At 36.3% G+C, this 16,348-nt stretch overlaps 1 protein-coding gene across 1 annotated transcript; it reads left to right on the forward strand.

The window, feature by feature from the left end:
* The first annotated feature begins 11,936 nt into the window (after positions 1-11,936).
* Positions 11,937-13,349, forward strand: LOC117565643 (lipase 3). The gene is made up of 2 exons (XM_034244856.2): positions 11,937-12,101; positions 12,188-13,349. Exons 1-2 carry the CDS (start codon positions 11,982-11,984, stop codon positions 13,313-13,315), a joined length of 1,248 nt encoding a protein of 415 aa, XP_034100747.1. The 5' UTR covers positions 11,937-11,981; the 3' UTR covers positions 13,316-13,349.
* The last annotated feature ends 2,999 nt before the right edge of the window (positions 13,350-16,348 follow it).

A 16,348-nucleotide genomic window follows, 5' to 3' on the forward strand; every position in this document is an offset into this window, starting at 1 on the left:
TTTATTTCAATAGTCTGAACAATTTTGAAATTTTCCGCTGACCCTAAAGTCGCTTGAGATCAATGACTTTCCAACACCTTCGGAGTTCATTTACCTGTATAATTTATGCAAGAAATCGTCAAAACTCGACCGCAACTCCCATCAAAAACCTAATGCAGTGTGCGTTTTAAATAAAATTCACATCAAAATGCCCACATCTATATAGTTGGTATAATCAAAGATATCAAATATCCACAGCACTAATTTGTTGTACTCTCAAAGTGCTCGCATTTTTATTATCTTTTATTAATGCTTCAAATTGTGCTGTAGTTAAAGATTCTTATCTCTCACTCTTCACCTAGTTCTTGGCCTTTTTCTTTGCCACGCTAATTTGCTGGTAAAATCAATAAAAAATCTTTTTGAATTTTGTTAACATCCAACGCTTGGAAAACAGGTCTGGCTATGGCCCAAGGGGCAAAAGGCAAAGGCACAGACAGAGACAGAGATGGAACAGCTCTGGGTCTGTGGAACACTCTCATTCTCATTCGCATTCATAGACGCACTCAAAATGCTCGAGACTCAGACTCAGGGCTCATTCTCATTCTGGTTTTTGGGTAAATTCATTAAATATTCTACTGACTGCATACAAATTGTGCTTGGATGACTTTTTCTGTGTTTTTGGTCATTTAGTTGCCAGTTTTATTGTATTTTCCAAGTCGATGAGCCACAGACAGTTAGAGTGAGATAGAAATAGATCGAGAGAGAGAGAGAGAAGAGTGAAAAATTACATGCACACAAATTTTGATGGCTGGCCAAAAGTGTTGTACGTAGTTCAATTTGCTCGTGTTCTCTTCTGGCTGCATATTGAATTCGATATAGTTTTTTTTTTTTTAGATCTTTTGCTGGGTGTTGAACACGTATTTGATTGTTGCTGCTAATTGCTGCATGCAATACATACACTCTATGCAACTGATTGGCGCACCTAGCTATCGCACTCTGAGGTAACCAGAGCTCAACTTCAAACTGCAACTTCAACTCAACTTGGTAGCTAATGGAGTAATTAACAGCACATGGAAATTGTGGCAGAAAGCTGAGCTTCACGTGAAATGGGTGAATCGGTGAATGGCTCAAATATTACCCTACACTCTTCTCCCTCTTTCCCTTTCCCTACTCCTTCTCGTCAATTGCCACTCCCCACATTCTCTCTTCATCGCTTTGCTGATAAAGTGAGTGGGTTAGTTGCGGTTGCAGTTGTTGCCTTTCGGACATAATAACTATGTGGGCTTTGCTTCTAATACGCTGCACATAAGCTGGAGCATATCGCTTTTGTCTGCTTGTTTGCCTTTCGCTATTTGCGAAGCGTATAAACAAGTTCGTTGTTGTCGTGTTGTTCGAGTTGACTTGTTTGTGTGTTTGCATTGTTTGATTGTTTGTTTGCCGACGAATCTTTTGGCATGAGCCACAGCCAAAGCCAAAGCGTCGAAGCGCCACAAGTAGCCGCTGGTTGTGCGCCTCCCTTTCACCCTCTCTCCCTTTCTCCCAACACGTTGGCAGCGGCGCACGTAACGCTCGAGTAAAGCGGCGAATTATAATGCGAAACTCTTTGGCCAGCCGGGCATATCAACAGTTGGCTGCTGCTGTTGAGAGTTGGCTTTGTTAGTGCAAAATGAGGGGACGACAACTTGGTTGGGTAAGGGGAAGGGGGGAGGGGAAAGTGGCATGCGGCATACAGCATAAAACATAACTCTTGATTTGTGTGCGGAATGTCTTCAGTCTTCTTGTTGCTACCTCTATTTTGATTTCATTTTAAGCGCGTTTTATAACACCCGCTACAAAAAGTGAATTGGGGGAGTAGCAAAAAAGAGAGAAGGAGAGTGAGAGGGAGAGTGAGAGGGAGATGAAAATAAAGCTGGAATTGAGGAGCATTTGAGACGCCTTTCGCGCTACTGTCGTATTGTCTCGCATTATATAGTATGGCCATTGTCTAACTGGCCATATAATACGTATCTCATCTCGGTTACAATGAGTTACCGTGTGGATATTAATAACCGTATTGCCAAATTGAGTTACTACTTTATGCAGACGACATAATTCCCATTCAATTGCTTAATTAAAATCAATTTGAAGCGAGTGACAACTGGATCAACATATGCTATAAATAACTGGATAAAAAAAGTAGATATAGAGAAGTTGATGAAGAAAATAGGCATAAAATGACAAATAGTTAATACTCTAGTGATGAACTTTTAGGGAAGAGATATAATGTAAACATAATATTAATATAATAATTTTTGAGAAAATTTATATAAACACTAATAATAACGCACACAATATTTAATATGTCAAATTTAACAATATTAATTTTAGAGAAAAAACATAACAAAAGAAATAAAGTAAAAGTTTATAATTTATACATATTTTGAGAATATGTTCTATTCATTGTTAAAAATAGTTTAAATAAGTTAATAAAATTAGGAAATTTAACTTTCTTTGAGCAACTTTTTTTGACAATCTTATATTATTATAATATTCTCTGGCGAAAAATTTCCAAATTTCCATTTTTATTATTTTAAGTGAAGATGAATCTTTTAGCTTTTGATTAGCACTATTCATTTGTTCTAAGATAATTCCAAAATTAACGAATTCGTAAGAATTACCTTTACTTATTTCACAATATGTCAAATGTTGGTGTATATAAAAAACAATGCAAATAATATTTGAAATGTTGTAGTCAATTGTTTCACCAAATCAAATCGCGTTCCAATTCTAATTACATTTTTAATTACTAATAATTAAATTTCCTCTTTTTTCCCTTACAGCATCCAGATCATCATGACAAAGCCCAGAGATCCACGGTGAGTGTATTAGCAATGTTATTTTATGCACGTGTATTCATGGTCAACGTACGGTTTGTTACCATAATAATGGAAAACGTATGAATAATTGATTTTCCCCATATCGTTGTTTGAATTAAAAAGAAAAAAAAACTCTTTTTTTCTATTATTTATCTTTCTCTCATTTGTGTGGTCAACATCGCGATTATTCTAGTTACTCTTATTTCTCTTGTTTTTTTTTTCCTATTATATACTCGCAATTATTTTTAATTTATTTAATGTGTCATATTTTACGCGACTAGATGGAAAATTATAGTTGATTGAATCGTCTCGCCATTCAGACCGAGTGTTAATGAGGCAAGCGAATAGCATAGTATAACTTGTTAGTGTGTGCAGATGGATTTGAATGGCCTTTTCATTGTCAGTTGGCTGTGCAGCAACCCTTGACAATTTAATGACTCTTCCTGCTTAACTACCAAAGTAACCAAATCGTATTGCCCTGACCCAAACAGTTTGCCAATAAACAATAAAACGGCGTCAATAACAACAAAAGCTACGTAAAAGTGTTGCCTTTAAGGTGCACTCGATTGTGTTCCCTAACCTTATTCTTAATTGCATGCAACGAGCAACGGTGCAGTTAGCTTCGCGGCTCGGCTGCTTTTACTGTTTTGTTACTACGCAAACTCTTATACGCCTGCACCATGACTGACGCGTATAAGAGTGAAGTTCGAGTTGCATTGCACGCTGCGCTGGGTCGACGCAACGTGTTCGATGTTGTCTGTGGGAGGTTGCGAACAAGTTTGAGGAAGCTTTTGATTTGCTGGGATTTGCTTATTAAAATTAAGTATACGTAGCAGGATGTTCCTTAATATGAAATGCATAAATCTAGAATCTATATTTATCTAAAGCATCAAAGGCAAATTTATCAATTTAGTCAGTATTTTCTTTATACTGAACCAAAGCAATAACTTTGCTTTATCAAATGAACTTAATTTTCTTTTGAAAGATCAAATTTCAATATGCTACTATAAATTAAAATGCCTTTGTGTACTAACTGAAATTTATTCAACCTGTTTAATTGGATTTGTGATTTTTCCATATTTCATAAATGAATTGTTCAAGTTTGATTAGATTTGTGCACGGCAAAACTTGCTTAAACCATCAGCTTTGGACCACATTGCTTTTCATGCCAAAAACACAATTATTGCACAGCATGAGGTTAACAGTTTAAACTAATAATTTGTTTTAATTTGTTTTCTCGACTGCTTTTCACACTCTCTTGAGCGATTGGCACTGTGCAGTGAACACTGTGCACCATGATTAGTGGACTAAGCACTCAACTCTCTACAGCAGGCAGCGTAGTGAAAGGTAGAGTTGTGTTAAGTTGAGTTAAGGTGCTAAGCAGAGGAAGAAGAAGGTTGCAGCAATACAGCTAACGATGCTGCCGAGCTGCCACCAAATGAAGCAAGCTCAAAAGATGCATGCATCAGCAGGTAAAGCTTTAGTGGCAGAAAACGTTTCAGACGATGATGATGAAGGTGGCAACGATGCTGATGATGATGATGCTGATGATGCCAAGAAAGCGCCACAGACAATAAGGGAAATATACAATTCACTGCACTCGACGAAGATGCAACTTGCAACGATTGCAACTACCAGTGTGTATATGTATATGTGTATGTGTGTGATGCATGCAACAACGTTTATGGAACAAACGTTTCGAATAATTAAAACCCCTGCAATGCAATGCGATTGCGAGGAGAAGCGAAACCAACTAATTGGTTTTGCATGAACTCGACGAGGCGCATGCCGCAGGAAATGTGAATGGTGGAGGCGGCAATGCGGCGAGAGAAGAGTGAAGAGCCAAGAGCGAAGGGTAACATGTATGCATTTGTATGCTCAAGCGTACATACATCACTCACGTAATGTGCCACAAGTGGCATCGAAAATCACGCTGCCAATTTGCTAAAACAATTTTGCTGTAAGCGCTAAAATGCAAAGCCAACAACTGAATTTGCTCGACTTTTAACCAAATATAAAATATGCTACAACGGAATGTGCGAGGGACATGAAGAGATAACAGGGGAAGCAGAGAGAAAGAGAGAGAGACGGGTCACAAAACGAGATGCGAAATAGCAATTGCAGAGAAACGTTCCAACTCGAAATAAATTGGGGGATTTTACTGTTTAATAATGGGATATCATTTAATTTACTGCCATGTAATTGATTTCAAATCACTTTCGCCGCAAATGCGCTAAAACAATGCTCAATGATTACAATAGATTGATGATATGAGCTGCAGTTACATTTTAGATCAATTGCTCATTGAAGGGAACGCAATATTGGGAGTGATTTTAGACAAGTAAAATATTTCCAATGGCAGTAAAATAATATGACTGAATGAAAGGCATTTCAATTATAAAATATTAATTAATTTGGAATGAATAATTTCACAGATTATTTTGGGGTTGATATTGATACCTTAAACGAAGTAACTTTTGTTAGTTATGCAAAGCTTGGCAAATAACATTATATAAATTTATGTTGTAATTAAATACTCTTATTAAAGTCGAACATGGTTTAAAATCAACAATAATGAATAGTTGACCTTAGCAACTTTGGTTGGTAAATCAAAGCTTTACAACTATTATAATTTTATGTTATAATTTAATACATTTCTAAAAGTTGTACACAGTTTAAAACAAGTAAGAAAACTAATGTCGAGTGTACTCGACTGTGAAATGCCTTCAACTCTTTTTATCTTAAAATGTATAAAATTAATGAACCATAAATATATTAAAATATATCAAAAAACTATATTTTGTACATTTATTGTACTACATTCAAAATATACCATAAAGTGCAAAATATACCAGATAGTCAGACATCAAAACAGTACAGTATTATTTTTTAATATACCGAAATGCTATACCGCAGATACATTAAAATATACTAAAGGCTATTTTAAGTATATTGATACATAGAGTAAAAAATATACAAGATTGACAAAAATCAAAACAGTACGGTATTATCTTAAAGTATACCAAATTAATATACCACAAATACACTAAAATATACTAAAGGCTATATTTGGTATGGAGTGGCGATTACTTATATTAACTTTAGTTAGTAATTCAAAGGTTTAAAGCTCATGTAATTATCAGTTTTTAAATTAAATTTATTTCGATGTGCTCTACTTATTTGATTTAAGCACTCTACTTAAAGTTTCGGACAGTAATATATCATGCATGTAAAGTGCAAATGGCAGTTCTGAAGTGAATTAGCTCAAGCCCAATTAAAAATCCTGAATATCAAATGCCATTTGGTTTTGGCTTCCTGGCCCACACATAGCATAAATATTTGTATATTTGCATGTCCATCGTGTGACACGCGTTGAGCTTTTGGATCTGAGGAAAAGGGAAAATGTACATTGAAGTTGTGGTTTACTTTTCAAATATGTGTGTGGTAAATCACTCAAAAGCATTGAGCTGCGATTTACGAGTAACTGCAAATGGCGCCCCGAAAATAGTGTCAAAGATTTCACTTGCAATTTTACTGCATTTTCCTCTCTCTGTATTGTCATTGGTAATAGGAAGCAGCAGCATCAGAAATTTGGCCACATTTTATTATTTATGCACATGTATCTCACAGATACAAATATATCCATGGGGTTGTACGTAGTATGTAGTAAGTAACTTTTGGCCATATTTTACAATTTATTGCGCCTGTCAATTGCCAGCAGGCAAAAAAGATTCAAATATATTTATTTTCGGTACTCGCATGAATACAAGAGCGAGTGTAAATGAATATCTCCATGTTGCACTTACAACACACTCGTTTTAAGCTCGTCCTGCGACTGCATATGCTACACTATGTGTGTGTGTGTGTGAATAATACTCGTAAGCAAATTTATTCTTTTGAATATATTGCATTTTGATTTCACTTCCAAAAATAGACTCCTTCTCCTTACGACCAACAACAACAAAAGCAACAGCATGAAAAATGCTTGACTATGAAATTTGAGATATGATAAACTTTTAGCCCAAAAGTGCCTTCTCCTGCTTGTAGAGATGGAGGAAGAAGGAAGAGGAAGAAGGGCAGGCAGCAGGCAGACAAGTGCCAATTGTCGAGCAAAACAAAAGTTATTTAAAATGAAGATACGAGATACAAGCACTCAGATATGAGCACTCGGTACCACATTCAAATGCTGTGCTAAAGGGAATAAGTGTACTCTCATAATTGCGAGCATAGAGTTTGTGTGGCAGAGATATGTAGTATAATCAGTGAGAATTGTGCAACTTGAGTTATTCATTTGAATTTTCAAATGATAAAGTATTCGAGTATGTGATGTGATACGAATAATTTTTGGTACTTGTTCACTTTCCATTCTGCTGGAAATTGCACTTTTCAAAGTTTTAGAATTTGCCTTTTATTCAGGCTTCCTATTAAATTCAATTACTATAGCTTAAGCAGAAATTTCATTTCAGTATAAATTATGCACGTTTTTTTCTAAGTAATACAATATTCTAAACAATTTATGTCCACAAACATATGACACAGAACTTTCAACTTATTGAAAAATATTGCCTTTAAACTTCTGTAAATAAACCAAAATAATATAGCTACATATACTATTGCATTCGAATTTTCATTTTACTTCACTTTTCAACATAAATTGTTGGCTTCTTTTGTTATTTCAAAATAGATTATAAGATTTTCTTAACATTTTGACAACTACTAAAAAAATAATAAACAAGTAAGAAAGCACACTCGACTGTGAGATACAGTGGGATATTATTCTTTTAATGAACCATATTAATATAGTACAAAATACTAAAATATACCGAAAGCTATATTTGGTATATTAAAATAATGTTACCTAAAAACTTTAATTACATTGCTAAACATATTCTTCATATACTTTTTTTTCCCAATATAAGCTACTCGGTTTTACTAACACAGTTTAGGAATTATCGCAAAACTTTCACCTAATTGAAATCTAGCAAAAAGTAACAATAGCCAAGATCAATTACCATTGGAATTTGATTGATTTGGCAACTAAACCCCATTTCTTTTTAATGCGCTTTTTAAGCAGATTTTTCATACCATTTACTAGTGTTGAATTTCAATTCTGAGCTACCAAAGCTGAGCTGTTAATGATTGATTTGCTATGCCAAGTTGGGATGATTTTCGGAAAATAGCTTAGAAGCCACAACTAATTAAGATATTCTCGCTTCAGAATTGCTTTCGTAGTTTTCAGGTGTGCAGAAGGCATGACAACGACCAAAGCTCGAGAGATCCTTCGTCAAATTGTTGAAATGGAGACGAAATCAATAAATGAAGTTAATTTATAATTGGTAACAAGGCAAGTGGTCGGATGGCCTTGCAACGACGACGCTTAGTGTGTGGCAAGTCGAAGCATAGCCAGCAGCAAAAGCTAAAGAAGAAGCAAAAGGGCTCAGTTACCAGCCGTATAGCCGCAGTCTTTGTGTTCGTATTATAGCCAACTCATGTGCAGGTTGTCTGCAAGTGGCTTTTTGACTTTAGGCTATTAACATAAACTTGACACGTTGTGCCATCGTCGTCGTCGTCGTCGTCTTCGTCGTCATCGTCAACGCCTCTTGACGTCTTGTCAGACAGTTAACACTTGGCTACTCGACTACTTGGATACTTGGCTACCTGGGCACTTGGCTACTTGGTTATAGATACATTTGAGGCTTTGGCCAAGACATTACTTTTTTTCCTCTGATTTATGATTAGTCACGATTTTGAGAGGCTTAAACGATTTTGGCAACGACCTGTGCGAAAAGGTTTTCAATGATTTCATTTCAGTTTCTTTTTTTGCTTTTCTTGTTTGGGTTTTCTGCTTTTTGTTTTCATTTCTTTGCTTGTTGTTGCTTATGAACAAAAAAGTAATTTTACAGGCATTTGGCGATTATTGAGCAAACACAGTTGTCGCTCTCCCATCAGCAGCCAATTAAGCTGCAAGCTTATTGAATTACGTGGCGTGGCATTTCAAGTACTTGAGAGCCCAAAGTTGCAGCAAGTGCAAAATGTTGCAGCCGCAACAGCTTCACCTTCAGCTGCTGCCTCTGCATTTGCAACTGCAACCAGACCGCAAGCAATTCACGAATCTACCTTGAACTGTCTGGGCTCCGTCTCACGTTTGCTACATCCCAAAAATGGTTGCCACTTCATAACTATTTGAATACCCTGTAGGCATATAAAAGTGCTAGCTAAAAGTTGTTCAAGTTGAAGAGTGAGAGAAACGGCAAATGCTGAGAAAATATTTTTAAGGAAAGTAGAGTAAACAAAATTGAAATTATGATATATCGTCTGCCAAAAATATTGTGGGCTTTGTGTAGGTAAATTTAGGAAAACAATTATTCATTTGTTGACATATCTTTTAATAACAATTCTTGTGCATTTTAAATATCTTCGATAATTGAAAATTTGAAATATGGAAATTTTAGAGCATAAATGCGTTGATGATAGAGAATTTTCTAATTATAAATCAAATTTGATTAGTTTGAATAACGATCAAACAAACAGATTCCATTTTTCATGTTTCATGTTTTTATATTCACAGTTTCATTAAAACTTTTATATGTACATTTATTTGCCTGATTGACTGAATGAATTACTTAAACATTTGTCTGACTAACGATTAAAAAGGGCAGAGTTTCGTTTAGATATTTATATGAGTAACTGATTGACTCGCTAAACTTTCAATACACAATCCAAATGGTAAGAGCTAGGAGGCTGTAATTTTTACTCAACATAGTTTAAATAAGTTGATAGGTTAGGTTAGATTTTTAAAATTTTATTTTATTTACACAATTTTTCATTCAAGTTTCAAACTTCTTACAATTGTATATATCAACTATAAAGCTAAACTAGCTCGTTATCAATTCCTCGTAATTTTATTAGCCTCCTCTCTGTACACTCTACCTTTACAGGGTATCTGCTAATCAAACAGTCGCTTCTTCGTGCGCTGCGTTACTCGTAATGTTGCAGTTTTTCTGTGTGCCTTGCAATTTGCAATGAAATGTATTTCCATTTTTGCTACGCCACTTCACATAATTTCAATGAACCGCATTTACGTTTGGCTTATCAGCACTGCCATTACTCTCGCCCTCTCTCTCTCTCACTTTCTTTTCTCCCCCTCTCGCTCTGTTGCTCTAGTTATACATGTATCTGATTCTTTTCTCTGTTTTTTTTCCTGTTGTGCACATACCACGTTTTCGGTGTTGGCCTGACAATGCCACAGACATTGGTGGTCCTCAATGCTCGGATGAGTTCTTACTACTTTTGTTGTTGTTGTCATTGTTGCTGTTGTCTGCTTCGTAGCCTGTAGCCTGGTAGTCTGTATCTGCAGTCTGTGGCTTTGCCAATCTCGCTCTGCCACACACACTCGTACACACACTCGCACACACACATGCAAAGCACTTGCACTCCACGTAACACAAAAATCGCAGCAATTCAGGCGCAACTCGTCGAGATACGCGTATTTCGCGCTCATCAAACGACAGATGCAGTCGCACAAAAGCCACTACACCTCCTACTCCTCCTCCTTCTCCTCCTACTGCCTCGCCCACTCCACTCTCCCCTCACCATAACCAACAATTCCCTCACGAGGCAGACGTAAGCAATTCATGCATACCTCCATGAGCTACCCCCAGAGCTGAGAGCTGGAGAGCTGAAGAGGATGTGTGGTTAGGTTTGTCCTCATTGCAACTTTGTTTCTTGATTGAAAATCTAAGCCAAAAATAGAAAACTTTTCGTAGTTCGAATGGAGACTGGGAAATACCTTGAAATTTGTTTATGCAAACTCTAGCCATTCATTTCGAATGCTAACTTTTGTCAATTTTGGTTTTTTTTTCTCTTCTGGTATATGCAAACAAAATGTATTTAAAATGTATGCAAGCATGAATAAAAAAATAACAAATTTATTTGAAATATATTTTATGTGGCTTAAAATTGAATTAAATTGTTTAAAATTGTGACTTGCAAATGCCATAAAATTTGTTATTCAAGCTCGAATGGTAACTTTTGACATTTGCATACGAAAAAACAATTAATACAGAATATCAAAAATAATATAATATAATACAGAATATTAAGAATATTAAAAATATCAAAATATCTACGAGAATATATACAAAATTTAAATAAAACTACATCTTTATAAATTTAGAATAAAGTTGCAGTGAATTTAATATTTACTTGTGACTATTCAATGTTCAAGTATAAAAACACATAAACTTTACAAGCTCAACAATGTTTAGCGAACAATCTTTAAAGAGCTTTCATTACCAACTTATCTACAGCTTACAAAAATCCAATCAAATTAAATTATATAAACATAATCTTATTTTCGCGAATTAAAACGAGAATTGTCTTTGATTTGTTGAGTTAAAGACTGTCTCATTCAACGCAATTTATATACTTTTTTTTAATATTTTAAAGTGTTTCAGGTGATAAGTCAATCAAAAGGCTTTTTAAAAGACTTTATATAAACACCACACGGTGCTTTTATTTGCTCAAAGCTCATAAATTTAACGAACAATCAATTGGTATTAACTAACGAAATAAAGCAGTTGAAAATGCTGAATGAATTCTTGTTGTTTTTCCAAACAAAATACGTATAAATTGTGAAAGAATTAATTGGAATTATCTGAAGAAATATGGAGTAGAAACATGTGAATCTTGACTGCAGCTGTTGCGATTATCAGTTGCCATAAAACTGTGGCAACAACTGATACTATTTCGATTCGAAAGATTCTGTCATAATTAGCAGTATTTACGGTATGTTTTTTTTTTGCTGCTGGCGCACAAATGGCAATAATTAACTGGATCGTTTACCCCCCGCTTGCTATCGGCATAAATACAGAAGCATGTCGAGCGACGTAATCTCATCGCCGAATAGAGCGAAGCACATAAATCTCTCTCACATGGCGCACACGGATTATCTGAATGGGAATTCAAATCGAAACTCGAAATTGTGCTAGTCTTATCGCATCGCATAGCAAAAAAAAAAAAAGAAAAAATAAAAATAAAAGCCACTCGAGTTGCAAATCCATAGATTAGATTCGCCTGCAACAAAACTACAAGTGAATTTTTGTCAAGTTCAGTCGTACGACGACAACTTTGCTGAACTGTTGCAAAATGCTCAAGGAATTCCTTGTGATCCTGATTGTGACTGCAGCAGTTGCTTTGGCTGCCAGGATACCCCGGGCAACTGAGAATGATTTTATCGATATACCATTTAAGAGACTCAAGAATTCGGTGAGTGAGCATATGAAAGCATATGAAAGCAAAGGAAAGCAAAAAGAAAGCAACAACTGACTGTAATGCGAATGTTTCACACTCAGGCTGAACGCATTCAATCGCATGGCTATCCAGGTGAATCGCATTTTGTGGAAACGGAGGATGGCTATGTGCTGAACATGTTCCGCATCCCCTACTCCCCCAAGCTGGACAATAATGCCAAGGAGGAGGAGGAGGTGCAGCGTCCGGTGGTGTTAATCCAGCATGGACTCTTCAGCTGCTCCGATTGTTTCCTGCTCAATGGGCCGGACAATGCGCTGGCCTACAACTATGCGGACAGGGGCTATGATGTCTGGCTGGGCAATGCCCGTGGCAATATATATTCGCGTAACAATACGAAAATTAATATCAATCATCCCAATTTCTGGGCATTTAGTTGGCACGAAATTGGCGCCTACGATCTACCAGCGATGATTGACTACATACTCGAGCTAACCGGAGAGAAGGCTCTGCACTATGTGGGTCACTCGCAGGGCTGCACCACGTTCTTTGTGATGGCCTCGTTTCGGCCGGAGTACAATGCCAAGATTAAAACTGCCCACATGCTGGCACCGCCCATCTTCATGGGCAACGTGACCGAGGGAACTGTCGTCGGTTTGGCTCCCTACGTCGGTTCGCCGGGCATCGGTGCTGAGTTGTTGCAGAATCAGGTATTTTTGCCATGGAATGAGGTGATTCAACGTGTGCTGGACACCGTTTGCAGCAACGATCCGTATCTGCTCAGCTATTGCAAAACACTTGCCATTATGTGGGGCGGTGACTTGGGCAATTTGAATGCAACACTCTTGCCACAAGTGGCCGAAACGCATCCGGCTGGCATCTCCACCAATCAGGGCATTCATTTCATTCAGTCGTATGTGTCCAACGAATTCCGCCGCTACGATTGGGGACGCAAAAAGAATCTGGCCAAATATGGCACCGAAGAGCCGCCAGCCTACGATTTAACCCAAATCACATCGCAAGTCTATTTGTATGCTGGACCTGCGGATGGTTCGGCCAACTTGAAGGATATTGCTCGACTGCCGCAGTATCTGTCACAGCATACGCTCTTTGAGATCGAGGATCCCACGTGGGGACATTTGGATTTCATATTTGCACTGAAAGTCAAGGAGATTATCAACGATAAAGTTATCTCACTTAGCGAAACGTACGATTGGCTCAATAAAGACTAATCAACCCCCATGCGATTAATAATCTTATCTCGAAATCATTTGCGCTCTATCAAATTGAGTGCCAAGTGGGGAAGCCCTAGGGGGTGAGGGATGAGTGGTGAGAAAGGGGAACCACAGCTGGGGGCAATGCGACAGTTGCAAGTTGCAGGCAAGCTGTGCTGAGCTGCTTAATTACACTGTTGCGCTGGCCCAGCTGACCCGCAGTAAAACTTTTTAATACCCTTTGGGTGCAAGGCTTTAAGGGAGTATATTAGCTAAGGGTTCTATGAATGCTATCCTTTGATATATAAATATGTTTGAAACTTTAAAGAATATAGATACATTTTAAGCGCATCGCATGACGTTTATTATTTTATTTTATAAAGAATTCAATTTTTTTATTTAGGTAATTTAAAGTCTCAGCTGCTTTGGCTCACAATCTGAGATATTTTCCATACTATGGTATGTTTTGAATAAAAAGTATATAAGTATATTTTAATATTTTTTTTAGTATATTAATTATTTATGATTAATACTGCACATCTTTGCTTAAATTTTATTATTAGAATATTTATATAATTATATTATTATACTTCGACAAATTTTAGTATTTTTAGTATATTCATTTATAATATTTTAAGAATAATACCGCACTGTTTTGCTTTCATTATATTATTATTCCATCTACATATATACCAAAATTAGCTTTCGGTATATTTTAGTATTTTTCAGTATATTAATTTTGTATGATTAATACTACACTTCTTTGCTTATATTATTGTATTATTGGTATATTAATATACTTAAACTAGCCTTCGGTATATTTTGGTATTTTTAGTATATTAATTTATTATATTTTAGCTTTCATTATATTATTATATCTTTATTAGCTTTCGGTATATTCTAGTATTTTTCAGTATATTAATATGGTATATTTTAAGAATAATACCGCGCTGTTTTGCTTTTATTGAAAATAGTAACCCGCTTTCTTGCTCATTAATCTATGTATAACAAAGTTTCTAAAAACAATCTATTATTCACTAAGTATTCTTTGGTTAATCATATTTATATACCATTTACAATTCATAATATTTGTATATAATTAGCGCCCCATTACAGGGTATTTTGCTGTGCTGTCATACTCAGTGTGCTCCCTCAGTTGCATGTGTTGACAAACTTTAGCGCTGAAGCACGTGGTTAACAGCAAGTGCAACTTATCACACAGCTTTGATGGGCGTAGTGCAAACCGGACAACGCTTGACAAAATTATAGTAATTAGCGTCTGTCCGCCTTGGCTGACCTGGCTGTCTAACTGCGAACGCCCAGCTATTGGCTTTTAGCCTGGCTAATACGGCTACTAACACACACACACACACACACACAGCGACACCTGTATAATTATGCCAGCTGCAAACTGCGACACATAATGGAATGAATATTGATTATTAAGTATGACTCAGTGAATGCAAAGAACGAAATTACCTCAAGATAAGCACAAAAATACTTTTAAATGTGGGCACACTTTGGGTTCAAGTGTGTGATAATCACCAATGAAGAGATAATCTCAACACAATGTAGAGTGAACGTCAAAGGATTGATAGAAAACAAAATAGATTTATGATTAATAAACTATAAGTGAAATTAGTTAGAAACCTTGTGGCAAGAAAAAATAAACTAAATATTGAAAAAGTCAATTAAATATAGAATAACTATTAAAGGAAAATGAGAAGAAATCTAAATCTAATTTTCAATGAACAAGATATAAAAGTATGCCAAAGTATTCTTTTGAAATAAAATAAAAAGGAAGGACAATAGGAAAGAAAGTAAGCTATGCTATTCCACGACCAGCGACCCAATTAATTAAGGAAAAAGCACAGAAAAAAGTTAGTTCAAGCGATTAAAAGTAGTTAGTCGCTTATTGCACTTAATCGCTCTCAAGGAATACGCTAAATTATGCTTGCGTTGAGAGTGCGTTAATTGGATTAGATCCAAATGAAGATATTCCTTGAGGTTAACCCACCATCACCACCCCCCACCCACCAGCAGCTTCTTAACTAAGCAGCAAGTGGTTGCAAAGTGAAGCATACGCAACCACTCGAGTCACAGCGAGAGTGGTTTTCCTTTTTGTCAGCTCAACCACAGACGCAGCGAAGCAACAACACAAGTTCATTAATGACAAACTGCTGATGCGGAAAATGGATAATGTTGATGAAAATCACTTCGACAATGCCAGCAACAGCAGCAGAAGGGTCGAGGTCACACACACTGAGTGTGCAAAAGGAGACAACAGCTCAGCTACAATAACCATTATGAAATTAATAAACTGTAAAAAGATTTGTCGCGACAGTTCAAACAAACAAACGCACGGAGAGAAAAGAGGACGATTATAATCCTTTATTTTGGCTTTCAATTTGCCTGGAATAAAAGTGCCAGAAAACAAGAAGAAAAGTTTTTTGGGCACACCAAAAAAACAAAGAGAAACAAAAGAAAATCTCGCGTCTTGTTTGCCACTAAGTGGCATAGAATCTTTTGGCTTCTTTTGCTCCTCCTGTATGCATAATTTAGCAGAAGGCGTCAAAACAGTGGCAAGAAAAAACTTGACTTGAGATTTGCGAATTGAAAAATTTCGGTGCATAAAAGTGAGAAATGAAAATGTCCAAGAAAAACAAAAACGGCGCACAAAAAACTTACAAGTTGCAAATGTCGCAGCGTGTATACTGCCAAATGTTTATTGTCAAAAGTTGCAAGTCGGGCAAAAGTTTGCCATTCCTTCAGCTGCAGTTAAAGGAAAATGCGCAAATGCATTTATGTATATAGATTATGTATTCACTTAATGCAGAATATCAAGTTGTTGAAAGTAAATTGGAATAATTAAATACTAAGTAAATACTGCAGACAGACGCCATAATCTATTGGCCAACATCTTGTTGACAACCAAAAGTTTCAAGTTATGCGCATTGCTGCTTTTCTTTTGCACATTAAATGAGTTGGAAAAGAATTTGAAAAGAAACGGAAAGTTCGTTTCGAGTGCGGCAAGCAGTGTAAACGTCATGA

This window comes from Drosophila albomicans, chromosome 2L, assembly GCF_009650485.2.
Source record: "Drosophila albomicans strain 15112-1751.03 chromosome 2L, ASM965048v2, whole genome shotgun sequence".
In the NCBI taxonomy this organism is placed as follows: domain Eukaryota; kingdom Metazoa; phylum Arthropoda; class Insecta; order Diptera; family Drosophilidae; genus Drosophila; species Drosophila albomicans.